Source organism: Pocillopora verrucosa, chromosome 1 (assembly GCF_036669915.1).
Source record: "Pocillopora verrucosa isolate sample1 chromosome 1, ASM3666991v2, whole genome shotgun sequence".
Taxonomy (NCBI): domain Eukaryota; kingdom Metazoa; phylum Cnidaria; class Anthozoa; order Scleractinia; family Pocilloporidae; genus Pocillopora; species Pocillopora verrucosa.
In genome coordinates this window covers 20,440,069-20,460,325 of record NC_089312.1, presented here as the reverse complement: position 1 = coordinate 20,460,325, position 20,257 = coordinate 20,440,069, and the positions used below count along the sequence as shown (strand labels likewise).

At 36.1% G+C, this 20,257-nt stretch overlaps 1 protein-coding gene across 1 annotated transcript; it reads right to left on the bottom strand.

Annotated features, from left to right (window-relative positions):
• Positions 1-852: 852 nt before the first annotated feature.
• On the bottom strand, positions 853-19,950 carry LOC131781175 (carnitine O-palmitoyltransferase 1, liver isoform-like). The gene is made up of 28 exons (XM_059097816.2): positions 19,527-19,950; positions 16,940-17,083; positions 16,809-16,839; positions 16,610-16,711; positions 16,443-16,517; positions 15,891-15,953; positions 15,322-15,399; positions 14,751-14,855; positions 14,011-14,095; positions 13,589-13,703; positions 12,936-13,016; positions 12,743-12,818; positions 12,256-12,303; positions 11,969-12,076; positions 11,160-11,185; positions 10,244-10,309; positions 9,773-9,857; positions 7,948-8,035; positions 7,207-7,237; positions 6,498-6,543; positions 6,136-6,188; positions 5,467-5,548; positions 5,027-5,105; positions 4,709-4,782; positions 4,340-4,375; positions 3,805-3,882; positions 3,142-3,234; positions 853-2,764 (listed from the first exon to the last, which is right to left on the bottom strand). Exons 1-28 carry the CDS (start codon positions 19,802-19,804, stop codon positions 2,696-2,698), a joined length of 2,295 nt encoding a protein of 764 aa, XP_058953799.2. The 5' UTR covers positions 19,805-19,950; the 3' UTR covers positions 853-2,695.
• Positions 19,951-20,257: the final 307 nt, after the last annotated feature.

Sequence of the window (20,257 nt, the reverse complement as noted above, 5' to 3'; positions counted from 1 at the left end):
ATGAGCAGATCACATCTACTGAGATACTTCTCCTTGACAAAGTTTTGATTTAAATTATGCGTCGGTGGATGCCTCTATGAAATTATTTTGAGATGTTTCCCGCTTTTTATAGAACTGAAAGATTATTTCTTTGGATCTATATCAATAAAAACGGAAAAATGCTCTCCCTTCAAAGGAAAACGATTTCCGCGAAGTTTCATGATGCACTGATCACTCTAAATTTCAAAGATACATTTGCAAGGATAACTTTTGTCTGACCACAAACAAGGAATCGTTACGAAGGCTGTTGAAGAATTCCTAGCTTTAGTCGTCTCGTGGTTTTTCATCTCGTGCGGGTATCGCGCCTTAATAATACTTGGTACCACAAAGACTAACTGATGGATCAAAATACAGCATGACTTCGATGGAAAATGAATTTGTTCTGCTGTTGGGAAACGAGTTCAAGTAGGGAGCGAACTTGCTTTACTACTGAAGGCAAACTTGCAAAGGTGGTAGGAGCGAACTTGCAACGGGACAAAACCTCCATAAATCCCTCTAGATCTTGCCTTGAGAAAACGGTTTATGGTGGTTTCGCCCTAGTGCAAGTTCGTCCCCCTAAGTATAACAGCATATTGGTGTTGAAAGCTGAAATGCGCTGGGACTGCTTGTTGCCTCTTAATTCAACCTCTTAAAATATTATTCGGCGACTGCTTCCAACTACTTGGAACACCTGATCGTCTAGTTCTGTCTGGTGATCCGAGCAAGGAAACTGAATACAAAGAAGAAGTGAAGAATTCGAAATTTAACGCAATCGTTTTCCAAAGAATTTTCTCAGTGTAGACCTAAGCTCGGAATCGAGAAAGCGGTCATTAGTTAAGTCCTATCTTAATCATAAGATTTTATTAAGGAAATATTCTTCACACTAACACTAAAACCTCACTCTTAAATTACTTTAAAAATTTACGTTTAGCCGTTGAGCTTTTTTAAGTTCACAAAACTACCGAGAAACTTGCTATCCACTGCAATGCGCAATACGAGCAATCCCCCTTACCCATGTTAATCTAATATAATGTGCGTGCCAGTAGCATTGCCAAACGAAAAAAAAAGGGAAATAAGAAAAAAGTAAGTACCAAAGCAGCGTTCATGGGGCACCGGAATCTATCTCTGCAAATTTATGTTCACCTCTACTACGCATTACGTTTGGAAGGAGAGCCACCCATAAGCTGTGAGCTCGAAAAACTCTTCGGTCTCTTCTTGCACTATAACGCATCAAAGTGTCTTCTCCTAGCTTCGGCGTGGCAATCGCATCCGTACGCGGTTCTAACCTTCAACTGCATTTCCTAGACTTTCTTTCCACATTTCCTGGTGCGCTCCCTTCTCGCCCACGTCATTTCTTCAATTTAGCTCTTATTGCATATAATTTCGCTGCGTAACACAATGTCTGGCACTTAACTATTCTTAAATTTCGATTTGACTTTGTTTCATTCATGAAACTATTTAAACTGTATCCTTTAAAACTAAGTCTACTCATTTGTTATAAACGTCAAAATCACTCTAAACTACCATGCATTATAACATACTATTATGTTAACTTAACCTTAAACATATTCAAAAGATCTTATGGCTGTTGCTAGAATAATTTATGGAATTCTTACCTAAAGTTGTCGGTTTGATTAAAACTATTTAGGTTGTAATATAACGCAACGAGAAGAACTGAAGCGTCGCGCAACGAAACAGGTAGATACGTTGTGTAAAGGCCCGGCCTAACGAACGCAACATTTCAACGCAACATTGTAGAAAACAACTTGTTAGACACGTTTGGACACCCTGTGGCAACATATTGCTACATGTTGAAAGATGTTGGAAAGGGTTGAATCAGGTGGAAAACGGCCATATTTGTGTTGCGACATTTTTGGATGTTGTAAGCTGTTGCGCGCGTTTGGCCATCTCCTTCACAGCATCTCACAACACGATCCAAAAGTGTTGTAAGATGTTTTCTGTTGAAATGGTGCGTGCGTTTGACCAGGCTTTTAACGACACAGAGAGACAAGGCTTTCTGTCGTTGTCACGTGACCTCACATCGGCCATGCGTTGTAAATTCTCTTTCGTTTGAGGAAACAAAAATGGCCGCTTGTCACATGAATGAAAATCTATTCTGTGGGATAGTTTACATTTTTACTCTGCAAACTTTTACAGATACTAGTGAAACAGTATTAAATATCCAAGTATTGTAAAAAATATTAGGTGAAATTCTCCGATACCAAATGAAGCTGAAAAAGCATCTCGCGTTTCGCTCCCGTTAATAATGAAAATATGTGCAACCTCGAATTCCCATGCAATAAATTTACTCCTACTTACTTTATATAAACTCTTGTCTGAATATCCTATATCAAACTAACACATTTTCTACTCTCTCTCTCTTTTTTTTTTTTCGGGGGAGGAGGGGAAAATTTGAATCGCTCATATTTTGGTCAGTAATTCCTTACATATTCCGGAGGTTTTTATGTTGTGTTGAAACTATAAAGTGCCAGCTGAGGTAGCCAATTTGGAAGGGGGGGGGAAGCATCCTATTTCTTGTAGGGATGGGAGGGCTAGGTGTGTCAGCTGAACATAGGAAACTCAAAAAGAGCGAAAGCTAGTCAGAAAAGTCTCTCGGCTTGGTACGAAAGCATCCAAAGAAACTGATCTGAACCTCATGTTAATGGATTTTGCGGGTTTAGTCATCGTACAAAGCTTTCATTTCTGCCATGCTCTCCCTGATAGTTGCACAAAATCGTTTGCAATCCTGTGAGGAAAGAACGCGAGAAAGAAGTTTAAGTGCAGTAAAACAGTTTAGTTCGAACTTCGAGAGGAACTTCCAGAGAAAAACTGACTTTGGAACACTTGCGACCCACCCTAACTAATATCAATCGTGCCAGAATTTAAACAAATGACGCTTTCGACTGGACGTAAGACCAGCCATGTCACGTATGAAGCTAGAAAAGTGTAATGACCTCCCTCAGCATAGAAAGTATCTGTAGCTCAGTGGTAGAGCGTTAGCGTGTGGAATCTGTACCTCTTAGGTTTGACTCCTCAGAATCTTTCCGCTGTCTCACGCTCGTGTCAAGACGAAAAATATCTTTCTGTCCGAACTGACCAAGCACAGACAATTGAAATACTTACAGTGAGCTGGGACGAAACCTTGCATGTGACATGATAGAAGATAACATCTTCACCAGCAATAATGTACGATACTCCATAACCATCATCAGCGACCTGATAAAAGATAACAACACTTGTCATCTGAGGTGATATTCAATTTGTAATTCGGTAGTGACCGGTGAAACTAAAACAAAACTTTACAATCAAAGAACCGATCTGAACCTATCGAACGAGATAAGGTTTGCAAGTTTGTGAAATATCAGATTCAACAGCCCTCTCAAAAAGAATACAAATAAAAATAAAGCAAACAGATAAATAACTAAATAAGAATAGGTAGAAAACAGTTTGCGACAGCTACACCTAAAAGAAACCCACTCTGAGCCTTTAACTTAATGTGCAAACTCCTTTACTAATTCTAAAACAAAGCGAAGAAGACAGGCTTTCGTAACGAGAATTTAGGACACCACCATTTACAGGAAATCTTTTGATTTTCATGGCTGTTTGATTGATAATAGAGAGAAAGAGTAACTGAAGGAGTAGCCCTCTCAAAAACGCATGAATCAATTTGTCTACTAACCAGGATATGTGATTTTGATGTAGAACCAAATTTTGCAAGACTAGCCAGCGAAGTACCCTATGATTTCTTGAGAAAGGATAGCTTAACGAAATAGAAAGTTATCTTACAGGTCCAAACCCTCCTCCAGCCGTTTTCATTCCTGGATGCTTGATGTAGTTTCCTCTATTTGTTTGCTGGGTTGCAGTCTGAAATGCGAAGAGCATTTCAATACAAACAGCACATCACGTAATCAAATTAAAAACAACAAAAACAACAACAACAAAAACATTTCGCTCGCTATTCTACATGTGGTACGAGAGGAAACGAGTTAAAAATGGCACCGACGATAAATCTTCGACCTACAATCTAATAATCTTTTTTTCTTCATACGTGACACTTGTTCTGGAGAGCCTGTGCCAAGTTCTTGTTAAATGGAAACAAACAAACGATCGCGTGAGAGAATATCGGCCCAGTGTATTAGGTTTTTAATCCCCCCCCCACCCCACGCCCCCTCGTTCTTTTCTATTCCTAGTTCCTCTTTATCACCCCCTCATCAACAAACTGACTGCCTAGAGTAGGCTGGTTCTGGAAGTCAAGCAGTCATATACATACTATGCTTCACCATGCTTCATTTAAGATTTCATTACATACAGCTGTACTTACTTGGCTTGTGGACAGTTTCCATGGTTCTTTGAGAGCCTGCAAGAGAAAAAATTACAGACATTACTGTGAATGTCCACACGGTGTACAAAGTGCATTTTGATTGAGCGCCATAATAGCAAAAACTAATGTGAATCCAAAACAAAAGAAAGCATCAAAGGAGCAAACACGAACTAGATTAAAATTAGCGGACTGTCTTGAGCGCAGGAAAAAATATGTGCTTTAAGATTTGCAGTTTCCAGTGGTCCGACGGTACAACAAGTTTTATAGACCAATCACAGTACGAAATACAGAAAAGCTAAAAAAAATCCCAAATCTTTTTGGACGCTCAACAATTCGGCAGTAGACTCCTTAAAAATCAAAGAAACTAACCTCCTTCAGAAACGGTGAGTCCTCTTCTAAGTACTTGGATACAACATACAAGCCAAATAAATGACGGTCGACACCTATTGAGAACAAAAAAATTACTTCCATAACATTTTACACTGATTTGATTTTTATGCATACAGAGTCGTCTGTTCATAATGTTACGTAAAGGGTCGCGTCTGGAGTCCCGCTAGCATCAAAATTTTTTTTGCCTATTTCATGGTTTCGTAAAAAATGGCTACATGGCTAGTTGTCATATTAAATTTAAAGCCTGCAGAGGACAATTTTAAGGGGGTTGAAAATCTTTAACTTTTTTTTTTTCACCTGCTCCAGACATAGCCTTTCTGAAACCATCGACATGAAGTTCCGCGGCTTTCTCAAGTAGCTCTCTCCTCTCAGATTTCTATAACAAATGAGAAGCACATATCACTTTAATTGTTTGTATCCCAGGCTGATAAATTAAGAATTAAAGAAATTTGACGAGTTTAAACAGTCCACCGAATGATAGCACGACCATTTTAAGCCAGCCAGTTATGAGCCAGATGGTTCATTCTGTTGGAGCCTAACCTGATTGCGCATGTGAAGCTAATATAGGTGAATTCATACAATTCACCTTTGTAACGTAGTTTAAAGAATTTGGTTTTAAATCAAGAGAAAACCGTCTGGTTCTATAAGTGGAAAGTGTGAAGAAAAGTTACATGTTAGTAACTTTCGCGAGTTAAAAGTGAAAAAATAACAACAACCACAAAAAAAAAAACACCCACCTTAGAAGAGGGGTCAAGCATTGCCCTGACAAAAGCACAAGACTCAGTGGTACAGGGTCTGACTGTTTCAGTGCGGCCCTCTCTGAAAGTAGCAAAAGATAAAATCAGTGAAATTGGGGGGGAGAGGGGGCTGAGAATTAGTTACGTTGACCCTTTAACTCCCAAAATCTGATTGTTAACTCTCCCCTCTAGCTGCTACACATTTCCTTGTAAATTAGTTATGAGAACTTGCTGCTAGATCAAGATAGCTACTTCCACCTGATAGGTCTGAATATTCTCATTACCTATTTGTTGATTAATGAATGGATATTGTAGGGAGAAGTTTCATGTTAATCACTTCTGGGAGTTAAAGGGTTGACTGATCATACTGACTATGTCAGTCAAAACCAAAGTCAAGGGAACCAAGGGACTCTTAAAGAACGCAAAACCAAAGTAATTTCCTCAACCGATCGAAGCAAAGGTTACATCATATGGAGCCAGTGAGACCTTAAAGTACTTACACGTAACAGAAATCAAGCGCGGCTGGATCACAGAGATTGGTTTCAGCTTGCATCCGCTTTGGTAAGGGTAAAATACGGCCCTAGTTACCATCACTGGGGGTACCTCCCAGTTATGTACCGTAATAACAACGAGCAAATATTGAGGACTAAGAAGGAGATGACCTGTTACCTGAAAAGTCTTGTCATGGAGGATTCATAAGTTAAACTGAAAGATTGTTGATCCTGAAAACAATGAAACATTTTCATAACATGTTAAATGCACGTTCCTTCAACAAAAAGAGGCCCCTTTCTAACATAACTTAGAGAAAATTCTGGTTTCTTTAAGGTTGTTTTAGTAATTTTCCTGCTCTCTTTAACTTTCCTTTTTTCTAATCTGAAGAATACTTTAAGGTACAGCGACAACAAAATCCATTTTTATGAATTGCGTTCCCGAAGAACTCGATACTTAACTGCTAAAGAGTACACCCTGTACCTCTACGAAATTTAAATGAATATAGAGGAAGGCGAAAGTCATATTTGGCAAAGACAAACCTTGAAGTAGGCCAGCTGAAGACCCATCTGAATAAAAGCATCTGGGCTGTGGAAGAGGACAAAAGCACAAGCAAAATTTTTGAAAATGATTAATTTCCTACTCCTTGGTACATGTATATACCAGTAACTATGTGTGATGGAAACACTTTGCCCTTAATATAAATGTTGCAACTTTAAATACTAGATTGATTTTGCAACATCTCTTGTGCATGAAATTTTCAATTCGAAATTCAAACCAGTTTGAATTTGTGCCTCAGCAGAAACAAATCCTAGTCATAGAGACAAAGATTTATTTGAACAAAGTTTTACACAAAGTTTTATTGGCATGAAGCACATTGTTATCCCAAATTTTCCTTGTAACAAGTAGAAGCAACTGGTCTTCTTAAGTGTCTTCACCCAACTAGACAACCTTTTGCTGCTATGCATTCTACGATTTTAAGCCACTGTCACCGTTTTTTAAGTAAATCTGAAGATCAGTTTTTCAGTGCCAACTTTTACAAGAACATCAACAACGACTGTTTAGGTTGTGTTCATTTGAGTCAGAAGTTCTTACAGGATTATGGGTTTTATGAATTCTGGGTTTATCTGTGAAGGGTCTCAGAGGCAAAGAAAAAGTTTTTCTCTGTTGCTGTGTGCATTCCTTTGCTCTGCAAAATGTCTGAGGCAAAGGTGATTTATAACAACTGCAATATAAACAGGATATCCATACCTCAATTTGCATTTTTTAATGGCACCCTTTCCTAAAATTTGAAACATTGAAAAATGTCAATGAGAAAACTATTTGGTTCTTTGTAATTTTCTTTTTCAGTTTTAGCTCATGCTAGATGCAAATCCAAGTGTAACAATCGACAACCAAGCCCCTATTTTGAAATGAGAAGGGTTCTGATTAGTTTGTAAAGAAATGGTTGTGTTGTCATCAATGAACATTCAAAACATTGATTAGAAAGAGAAAAGCTAGTTACTGTAGACAATTCAGAAAGCTAACATATTACAAGTGTTAGCCACTTCTCATGACAAAGAGCTCTAAACTACATCTTACCCATAGTTGATGATCAACCAAGTGTTACAAATAATTTTGCATACTACAGAAAACAGTTCAAACATTGTAGAGCAGCTTTTTTTAAACCTATTAAACCTGAAGATGTAATAGGTAATTCTCCCTTTCTAACTGCTGTACATTCCTCTGTAAATTTGTTGGAAGAATTAGGTCTTTTATCAAGTCATTACCCCCTAGCTGACAAATATATCTTGATTCTTGTTATCTTTTTAATGGCTAAGGTAATGAAATTGTGAGAAGTTTACATTCACCCTCTTCTAGGAGTCAAAGGGATTGCTTTCTTACTCAAGAACACAAGACAAACCTTGATTCAAGACACCTTAATTCATTTCTAAACACAGTGACCAATAGGCCACTGCATTTCCAAGTAATTTATCTTGAGCATTGTCTTACCAAAAGCAGTGTGTACAAGGACATGGAGGTCAAGGTCATTGATCAGTTTTTCTGCATTCTCCTGGCAAGACTCGATGATTGAAACACACTGAGTAGAAGGAAAAAAGGGTCCAATTATAATTAATTCCAGTAATTAATGGTCAATGAAAAATGTCTTATTTTTCTAAGACCAAAATTAACCATGTGTATAGAATATGAAAAAAAGCTCAAAACAATAGCAGTGGCATAGTTTCCAATAGCCCTGGTTTCAAATTCTCTGGAACTTTTCAAATGCTTTTTCTTTCTCATGCAAGTTGATCCATAAGTACCATTTGGTGGTCCATCACATTGTTCTCAGAGTCATTACTACTCAGGGTCCCTTTTAATTCTTTGTTTTGTGTTCAATTACCAAGTAAATTCTTAGAAGAAGAATGGTAACTTAACTAATAAGTTACATTTCATCTGTCAATTATCCAGTGGTGATATGAAAAAAGAAAATTGTAAACTGAGGGCTAGAACCTGAATTTTACACCAGACTTGGATAAATAACCAACATGGAAGTACATGTTCATAATTAGAGCATTTTGCTCTTTTTGAAAGAGATATATCAGAAAACTTTCTGACTTTTAAAAATCTATGTTAATAGTGTGAAGAGTGGCATGTTGCTCACACCAGTCAGATCCCTGCCTTAGGATATGTATCTTGCACCAATCAGATTGCTCCATTAGGGCATGTAGCTTGCATCAATCATATCACAGCATTTATGTATCTTGCATCAATCGTAGCATTTAAGTATTGTTTTCTTGCCAATGTCATAAAATCAGGGGGCCGTGCACAACAAATGACATTAACCAGAAATTTTGGGCTCATTAGGTACGTGTAATAGTTTGTGGCCTTTGCAAGAACCTCTAGGAATAAGGTCAAGATTTCTCAGGATAAGAAAGGTTGGTAGGTAATTTTTTGTAACATTTAGGCATTGTTTTCTTGCCAATGTCAGGGAATCAGGGGCCCGTGCACAACAAATGACATTAACCCGAAATTTTGGGTTCATTAGGTAAGTGTAATAGTTTGTGGCCTTTGCAAAAACCTCTAGGAATAAGGTCAAGATTTCTCAGGAAAAGAAAGGTTGGCAGGTAATTTTCTTGTAACATTTAAGTATTGCTTTCTTGCCAATGTCATGGCATTGGCGGGCTGTGCACAACAAATGACATTACCCAGAAATTTTGGGCTCATTAGGTAAGTGTAATGGTTTGTGGCCTTTGCAAAAACCTCTAAGAATAAGGTCAAGAGATAAGAATAGGTTGGCAGGATAAGAAAGGTTGGCAGGTAATTTTCTGTCACATTTTTATGTTAAGCATGTTTTTTTCTGCTCCTTTACTCTCAAAGTACATGGAAAACAACTTACATTCCATCACATGATATGAAAACAACATCCAAAGTCCAATCAGAACATACCCAGTCATTGCACTACATGAACACTAGGCAAGTTTTCACAAGCTTAATTTGTATTCCACCAATCAATTTCCATTTTGCACAATTAGCCTTTGTTCCATCGAGTGTCATTTCCTTGCAAAGAATCTGCAGTTTATCACATTTTCTAACTACATTATCCAAACCCTGGGAAAAATTCCACATGGAACTTAAGATTTTCTATAAAAAATTAAAACATCAATTGTACAACTTGTCCCACCTCAACCCACCCAGCCAACAAAATAACTCTTGTATATGTAGCATGCCTATGTTTGAAAACTTGATACTAAAACTTGTTGGGGTTTCCATGACCAAAACATTTAGCATTTTACCTTTCAGTATAAACAGTTCATGAAATAAGAATGCAGTGCCACACCTTTTCAGGGATGTCCCACTTGAGCCTTGTTGGTGGGGGTAGGTCAAACTCTGGCTCACCTTTACAGTGACCATCTTCCTTGTATCTAAAGATAGTTGTTAGAGTTAATGATGAGTAAAATCCCTCTTCTGCAAGTAAACTGCAAACCAATGCCAGCTCGCACAGGTTAAGTAAGCTGGTTTAAAAAAATATGGAAATGTACACAGAGTATACAATGTGGCCTACTTCATATGAAGATATCCAGAACTTAAGTTCAAAATAAGCAAATCAGTATCAACAACAAATCAACATAAGGACCTGAACAAACACAAAACGAGCTATCCAAGCAAATTGTGGGTTGCATAATCACAAAGTTGTTCATGATTTTTCTGTTACAATTGAAAAAAGCTGACACCATAACCAACCATGTGGGAAACGACAAAAACAGTTTGCATGTTTGATAACCTTACAGTACTAAAATTGATTACTTGCCCCATAACTTGGATGTCTTCTATCATAAGAAACTCCCCAAGATGAGAAACAATAGGAGCATCTGCCCTAAAAATGTATAGAAAATCTTAAATTTAACATTTGCCTATTGTCTTAACAGTATGTTTTACTCAACTCTTAAACCTGCATAATTGTTTTTGTGAGCACTGTATTTAATATGGTTAAAAGGAATTTAACATGGTTGAAGACTAGGGGCAAATTTTGGTCAGTAACATTTTGCAGCTGTTCTCTTGGAATTTTTACTGCATTTGTTGCATTTTGTAGCATCAGCAGCTATCATCTGGTTGTTGAACCCCTGGGGCTGTCTTTGTCCAGTGGTATTTTTAATCAGTGCATGCATTGTCTTTCCATGTATTTGCAATGTGTTCGCTGTTCTGTAGCATGGCATTGTCATCCTTAAGGATAGCAGTTCTCATCCCCAACTGGAGGAATTTTTGTCCAGGGTTTTATATCTGTTCATCTATCTATTTTTATTTGTTTATTTAGTTATTCCTATTCATAATTTTTTCCCTTCCATTGAGCCATCTGGCTCTAGTGTGACATGCACAGAGCTTGTGGCTGGGTTGCAGGTTGGGTATGCCAGTTAGGTGTTCTAGGGGCATTTGGGTGTGACTGCCATTGCAGCCCCTTGGCCCCCTACCTTCATTGGTGACTTGGGCACTGAGAGGCATTGACAGAATACCTCCGGTAACACACCCTTCATGGACTGAAATCTCTCAAAATCAACCCTTAACTGTCAATCTCACCAAGTTTGAACTTGTTATGTTCATTTCATTTGATATTTTTGTGAAATAATCATTGGTCAAGAGCATGGAAGAGCATAAATGTTACTAGACTGTGTGTATATCTGTATATTTGGAGAGATTATTTTATACAAGACAGTATAAAGTGTTCATACCATGAGTGCTCTGCACAAATGCCAAACTGCAAATAATAAATAAATAAATAAATAAAATTTCTAGAACACACTCAAATTATGCAGCATCAATACACACTGTCTCATAATTGTAAGTCCTTGAAAATGAAAAGTTTCAATTGAACAACAATAGCAGAACAATGTAATTGTTCTAACTATATCAGTTAGTCTAATTTTTCCTATCTGAATGCACATGTATGATGTTGGCCTTCCTTCCCCACCCTTATCTAATACAAGAAGGAGTATACTTTATCTAACCTTTCAGCTGTATTCAAACAATGTGTGGAAGGAGGGGGCCTCTTAAGTTAATGAAGACTTTTAAATTTAAAGGACATTGTCACAAATCATTATTCTCTTCAGCAAGTTCAATACTCTCTGTCATGCAGATGGTAAGTTCAAAGATGGAATGTACAGTTCACTAACCGCCAGTGGTTTAGTGTGGTCAATTTTCTTATGGATGACAAGATTCCTCATCACAGTAGTCAAAATGCTATAGTTTGCAACAAATTTGGACCACTGTGATGACGAATATTGTAGTTGATATGAGTACAGACTCCACTAAACCACCATCAAATTGCTTTTTTAACCAGATTATTGGTGTTAAAATTTCCAAGTGATCCATGTTTGAGAGCTGTTAAAGGCATTGTGTGACAGGTTGAGGCTAACAGTGTTCTCTGTACTCTTGTCAACAACCGAAAATTGGCCAATCTGAATGTGACATAACTGTCAATTGTGGTAAAATATGAGCTACACTACTTTACCATTATGATCATCTACCACTTGGCTCTTACCCTGCCATTCTTGAAGATGTAGCCAGAGAATGATTTATCAAACCAGCAACTGTGACCATTGCCATGAAGCAGATATCGACAGAGAGAGTCCATGTCTTCTGAATCTTCCTGTTTTTCAAAAATATACAAGCAGGTGATTGGTTATCACTAAATCTTTATAGTAAGCTTCCCATACCACAGGATAACTAAGGAACAGCTCCAACATTTTTCAAGAGGCCACTTTCACAGAATATATCAAATCTACTTACTTCATTTAAGTCTTAACATTCAAAATATTATGCTCTTACCTTTCCATAATTCAATGACAAATCCTCCAGACTCAAGAAAACTGCAGCCTGAAAAATTTTCAAACAAAAGGAAAATAAACAGCATAGATTCCCTCACACACATTATCGAATGATACAAAATAATCATATTTTTAATGATTTTACTCACAAACTATTGAGGAAACCTGAAAAAATACCAAAGGTAACAAGAAATGGACCAGCATCTCATGCAGGAGATACAGTGAAATACAGAAAAAAATTAAATTTGAAAGTCTCCATGGATGAAGTGATTATTTTATAACAGTTTGACATTAGACACTACAGATAGAGTGAGAAAGATGATAGATGTTGAGCTTTATTGACAATTAGGACAACCATTTCTGTATTGTCAATTCTTACACCATGCAAGGGATGTGTCACATCTAATTTATAAACTTCAACCTTCAGAACTAGCTGAGATTTAAATTTTTCTTTGTGCTACATGGATGTGACAAATGGTTTCACTTACATCCTCAATACAACCCAGAGATTCCTTATTGGCACCTTTGCTGAAGTACGTACTTCTTGTCTCAGCCCACAGATTTCTGAAATGTTTGAGTAAAGGTTGCAACAAAGTACTTCAATGAAATATTTTTCCATTGAAATGACATGGATTGTAAATTACAAGAATATGTTTTGTTAACAGTATTGTGTCATTATACCTCTCAGCACTAGTTAATGCTGGTAAAAGTTCTTCTCCAGGTGCTGGCTTTGAATCATCTTCCAGGATCTTTATAATTTGTCTAACAAACAAAATCATGGAATGAGTTTATTATGACAAAAAGTTTGATAGTGCAGCTTAGCCATAAAATACTATGAACTGTTTTACAATGGCCTTAGACTGTAAGTCGTTCATAAATGTCATTAAAACTTTCAACTCTGCCAACCAGAATCTTAAAAAGATTCTTATGAAAAAATTGCACCTTTATTCAGGCAACAATAACCTGGCGCAAATACATGTATTTCCTAATCCTCTAATTGTTGCTCAGGGAAGGAAGATTCTCTCGTTAGAGCACAACTTCCTTCACTTTAATTATACAGCAGTATACATGGTAAGGGTCTAATGACAATACTTCAACACTGTGGATTTATCAAAAGTTAAGAACATTCCTAATAATAATATTCACAACTGTGCAATAGTAGACCTGGTATGTCAACTTTTGTTTTTGAGAAGTTAATTAAATATGCTTGTAAGATCTGAGCACCCCATGTTTTTGTAAAACAAGGGCCTTATGTCACCCAGGTATTCCCCTTAAAACAGCTTTGTCATTTACCCTATTTTCTAAGAAGCTGCAAAATACATAATAAGACGTACTTTTCCAGATCAGCAGCCTTCAATAACTGTCCACGATGAAAGACCTCAAGTCTAAAAAATCTTCCACGATGATAGATAACAGTATGGGATGTTGAACCATGGTGATGGAGGTGATCTAAAAGTAAAAATGCCACAAACAAAAACTGACAAACTAATTTAAGGGTTCCCTAACTACAGTATTGTGCATGACAAATTTGAACAAATTACAGTGAGAAAGGGTTATCTAAACTGTGCTGACAGTCAATCAAACCAAGTGCCCAAACAAGATTTTATTATAGATAAGAATTATTATAAACAATATTGTAATATTGGATGAAAAGGATGTAACAGCCATTTGATACAGTTAATGCAAGTAATGTAAGGAGGCATATGGTACAGGAGAAAAACAACCTCAACCAGAAGAAAATGATTGTTACATTCACCTTGTTCTTTCAGTGGTATCCTAGTTGTATTAAATGTTTTCCTGAACTGTTCTGAACAAAGTGGGATTAAACCCATTGCAAATTGCTGCAAACGAAACCATATTACGGTTATGGACTAACGTCTGAATGTTCTTTAGAAGCTACCTATCAAGTAAAAGTTCCTGACTAATCACTAGGAGCAGCCACTATTGCCAAACAGACCTCAACAAGGGGAGTGCATTCATTTATAAAACTAAATATCAACAATGACAAGTTTTCTACAACTCAAAATTGAGTTTTTGTTTTAATCAAAATAGTCTTCTGGGCCCAGTTGTATAAAAGGGAGATAACACTATCCAACAGAAAAATCGCTATCCAGCAGATCTGTAAGTGATAGCTAAACATATAGTGTTATCCTTTGAATAGAGTTTTATCCAGTGGACAGCATTATCCAAACTTTGAACAAGCAGGGTCTGGGGATTAACTATTGGCTAAAAAGGTAATTTAGTGTGAACAACTGGGTTGAAAACGTTAATTAGCCACCATAAAGGGTAAAAAGTTTTTTCAATAATGTTATATTTTTTTAACTATTCCTAAAATGAGTAGAGTGATTCAATTCCAAATTATGGTTGTGTTCCTTTTATTTATAAAACTTCCAAAAGGAATGCACCTCTAATATGGACTTAAAATAGTAAATTTCATAAACTTTAAGGGCCTTCAACGAGTAATTATTGTATAAAGTGATTATAAATTAAACTTACAGGTTCCAGTTTTTCCTTGAAGATCTGTTTTCTGTACGCATACATGGCATAAATTATATTGGCTGCTCTTGCACTTTGTATTGGTGATGGAACCTCCACAGAGTCCTGGATAAAATGGTGTGGTGAAAAAAAACTCAAAACAGCTGCAGTACCACAAATGTGGCTAATATTTCAAAATATAAACTATAACAGAAACTAGTCATCAAAAAACCAAGGAAAACATTTTCATATAATGTAATAGAAAAATAAACAGGGTCTGTCTGGATCTAAGTTTTTTAAACAAAGAGTTTACACAAAGGTAAGAAATACCTGTGTGAGGAACCTTGACTCTTAACTTTTTTTTTTACGAAGAGCAAAATCAATTTGCCACGTTTTTCAACCATATCTTACACTAATGACTGCAGTTGTTTGTGAAACCCAACACAATTGTAGATTTACCTGCCAATGGTTCCAGGCTGTTGATAGTCAGCCCTGGATTCACTTGTATTACTTTCTACTACTAGTTGTGTGCATCTTTTACGTTTATCTACATCACAATTAATATCAAATCATAAGACTGAAAGATACTGACCACTCCATAGTAGTTACTATTGATCATAAGAGGTTCCCTGGAGCGAAGATACACAAACTGCTGCCACCAGTCACTGATCTGTTAAAAGTCAAGCACACAATTAGTTACAGATAAATTATTACCACAGTGACATAAATTTTATCATATTCCTCACTTAACATATATATGCAGTGTCATTGGTCAAAATAACAAGCTGTAAGTTTACTAATGGAAAGCACATGTGATAACTAAGGGTTAAAATTAAATTTAATATGTAAGAACAATGTTAACTAAGTGTTTAGTTTAAGATAGATATGTTACCAGGTTCACAAAGATTTCATGACAAAATACAAATTAATTCAATTTATTAAAACTTCCTAAGAGAGAAATCGTGAAAAGGCAATTAAACCTTACTGTATGTGCAGTCACCTGTAGGTATGTTTAATGACTAGTTTAGATTAATAAAAGTCAATGTTCATTGAAAACTCTTACTAATACTGAAGTAAATTGTAATCCTAATACAAATTTTATGATCAGTACCCAACAGGCAGACTAGGAGGGTGCCCATGACTGTTAACTATTTTACTAACATAGTTTGTGGACCACCAGGATCTCCAGACCAAGTAGCGCTGTAACTTCTTCCCAAGACCATTCTAAAGAAAAATAACATTAAAAAGTGTGTCAAAGCTACCTTAGATCACAAATGTAAGGTTCTGGGGAAGAGCTGTGGTTTGTGTGTGACGAAACCTAATTGCAGCCATAAGTGAAACAGGCTACTTATGAAGACCATCATTGAACCCTTTACTTGAAAACTGAATTTGTCAAATCACATCAACTTTATAGTTATAACTCCCAGAGAATTAACATACAACTGTTAGAACAATTTATGACAAACTTATTTATACAGCAAAATATCAAATCATAAAAGACACAAAAACAATAAACAAATCAGTTACTTAAAAATAGTTAAAAAGTGGGAAATAAAGTTGTCTGCCAGAATATAATTTCAGAACCTACACTAGGAAGTCAATATATGTACAAAACTTATTGTTCAAGCACATGCCCAGTCAATATCTATAAATAAATTAAAATAGGTAATATATCTAACAGGAAAGTTTGATTTAATTAAAGCTCTCTCAAACCTTGAATTCTTCTGCTAATGTTTCCATCTTTTTAAATCTTTCTTCACCAAGAATAGGTCTAACAGAACGCAAATACTGAAAAATGAAATAATTTTAGTATTGTGACATTGAGTTTCTTTTATGATCAGAAATTAATTCAAAAATGAGAAAATTAACATATAACTTACTCTCTCTGTGGTGGCATTGAGATCAGGAACAGGCAAAGATGGCAAAGACTTCTCATAACTGTACAAAGTTGGGTTTTTACCACCAAGGAGTTTTACTAATCCCTGAAGTCACAAGAGGAAAGAATGAGAGTAAAGGATGATAAATTTTGAAAATAATATTCACCACAAAGACTAAACATGTCAACTAAATGAAACATACCAGCCAGCACTTAGTTTTTAATGACAGCTTCCTACAACAAAAGAATACAATTGTTTTTATGAGTAATTCATTTATTAAGTTTTTTAAAATCTTGAGTTTTCTATCATGAAATCAAAGTCAAGTAATCTTACCCTCTTGGTTCATACAGAAATGCTCTATAACGCAACAGCTGGCGCAAGGTGAACTGCTGAATGTGACCTAACAGCATCCACAGTATTGTTGCACACACCAACACTGCCACTGCTATTACTGTTTTGGGATCTAAATTGTGACTCCTGTGTTTAAAAAAAAAATGAATGATAAACAATAGTTTTTCCCTAATATTTCATACTCTGGAAATTATCTGATACCAAATAAAACAACTCCATGAAATCTGAGCATTAAAAGTTTAAAAAGATTAAAAGTATAAAAAATACAGGCTGGACTGATTCCAAATGGTGCCCTTAATTGGGTCTTTTGTGTGACAAATTTAAACATGCTTTTCTTTTGGACAAATGACTTTTGTTTTCAACCCTGTAACCCCTAGGAGTAGCTAGCATTTAATTTCTCCACACAAATCACTCCTGAATCAAACATTAAGATCACAAGAAGAAAACAAATGATCACCAACTTCACAAGCTCTTGATTGTTAAACAAATTCTCTTTGTCAGCACCTTGGGAAATGTTTACAGAACAGTATGGAGAATATGCATTCTTATAGTGCCAAAGGTTAATTAAACTTGTTTTAGTATACACTGCAGACAACATCAATGACTCTTCTTAACATTCAGATCTTTCAATTAGATGTAGAAAAAAATATGAAAGGAAAATTTACAAAAAAAATCCCATTAAAATTCAGATTACTTCATCTCATCTTCTTCAAATTCAAAAGAAATTGGCATGACTGATGTAAATACAATTATTACACTGTACATATTTAGGAACGGAAGAGAGAAAAATTAAGGAAATTAAGCATAAATAACAGTAAACATTCATAAAAGAGAAGCACCATTTCCAAAAAGATAGTTAAGATCCAGTTTTAATTAATTTATAGAATTATTTACATGATAAGATCTAGCTTAGGAAAGAGAGTAAAGCTAAAAAGAAGTATTAACAAAACAAAGTGATATGTTTTTTCAACATATGCCTTTCATAATTATATGAGAAATTAATAATCCACGAGTAGAGGTGTCACAGACATTGCCAAAATAGCACAAAGACTTATATACATTATATATATGTAAACTGAGTTGGTGTCCCAGCACGAAAATCATTATCAATGCAAAGTTGATAATGTCATACAATATGAAACAAAAATAAATTTAAAACTTCAAGCAAACAACTTTCATATGTATTCTGCACAAGTTGAACCCTCAAAATTCAATAATCATCAAAAAAAAACAAAAACAAGAAAGCCAGATTACAGTTTCACTACGTGGTCAGCAGAGGAAATTCAAATTAGTTGTCATTACTTTAAGGCCCACCCCCAATATCCGGCTCAAATTGAGGCAAAATAATACAACACAAAATATCTGCTGCCTTATCCTTGAACATGTATCAAACTCTTTTGATAGGCAGTGCTTCCAAATACAGACCTGGTTAGTGAGTAAATAATTTAAATTTTTGGATTTATTTATGTCCCAACCCTAAGCAAAATCCTTCATCTCAATTCAAAATATCTTTTTCTGCTGATATCTTTACCTAAAATCAAGCCATTGCAGTCAAAACAAAGACTCATAAAACATGACTAAGGAAACTCATAGCAGAAGACAAATTAAGCGGCCTACGTCCTTTCCAAACCGCATGGGTATCGTTGTTACAGGTATGGCTTTTCGCTAATCAACTTAACAAAAGAAACAAAACATAACGAATGTAATTATGCATACAGAGTTATCAGAAAAAGAATAAGTTTCTTCCCTGGTTCTTTCTCTTTTCGCTTATCAACTTAACAAAAGAAACAAAACATAACGAAAGTAATTATGCATACAGAGTTAGCAGAAAAAGGGTAAGTTTCTTCTCTGGTTTAATTCGATCCAGTTAACGAGATGATCATCAGTTCCTATGATACTGGCCAGTTACAAAATCGAGATTTCCCTCTTGTCTCTTCAGCAGAGATTGAAAAAGAGCCCAACTTTAAGAACATGGTTCCTACTTCAAAACTTCCCGACGAACCTTCCTAGTAACCATTATTATTAGCTTTATTATAATATTAGGATCACACCCATTTGCCACATCCTCATCTGTCGCTCTTTTTTTACGAAGAGCAATACATGGGGTCTTATTGACCCAACAAACTTCAAGATTCGGTGATTAATGGGCAAAGTTCTGTTCACATGTTGAAATACATTCTCGATTATTATTAGCTTCATTTTCACACCTGTCTCGCATTGAATGATAGTAACGTAAACATACATTTTAATGAAGCTGCTCTTTCTTAAGGAAATATAAAGGATTCAAAATTAACTATCTGATGAAAATAAAACTAGTCGCGATTCACATTTTAAATCGTGTCAGATGATTATTGCCAAATTAAGCTCAGTTTATCTGTAAAAAAAATTAATAGCAAAACCTTAATCAGTAAAAAGAGCGAGAACATTTACTAATGGGAGGTAAATAGCACCAACTTAAGCAGTATCAAATATTATTACGAAGTTCATAACGGCTTATGGGCTAAGAAAAAAAGTTCTTCCAATCTTCGACGAAGCGGGCAAAGTCCAATTAGTAAATGCCTCTACCTACCAAGGCAATCCACGTTCCAACTTTCCCAATACTCCCAGAGTTGTTTCATGCTCTGAATACCGAGCAGCACCCAAGGCAGCAACAAGAAGGATCCAAGATGCTGGGGTTGCAGGGAACGATCGCTTTAAAATCGCCTTCTTTGCAACCTTAACCCGCCGTTTGGCAGATTTCACCATAGCTCGACCGACAGATTTAAGCCCGTTTTTGTCGAAGTTGACGATAATTCCATCCTCGGTCACTTGGAATTGAAATGCTACCCCAAGTCTAGCTTCAGCCATATTGATCCTGTTGAAGTTCCAAGGATTATTTACCCTATCACCTCAGCAGAGATTGTAAACACTATTATGCGCAAAACGGTTTTCGCGTTCTTTGGCTACAGAACTTTACACGCCGACACACACACCTCCTTAGCGGGCGAATAAGTAAACAGTGAGAAGTTCAAAGTCTACGTAGCCAACCCAGCCTCGTTCCCGCGTTGCTGCTTCTATGCTAATCTTTGTCGATGCAATCTCGGTTTTTTCACTCGCTTTTATTTGTGTTAAAAACATGAAATGATTACTTAGGAGTCATTTTTATTTATATAATCATTAAAACCAAACTTCTCAATTGGAGGATCAGTACTGGAACGTGGAAAAATCCTCTTCAGGAAATTTGAAAGTTTCTTGTTTTTATATTTCTGGGAAACCTGATTCCGTGTTCGATATTTTTTCCGGACTTTGCACAGGAATTGG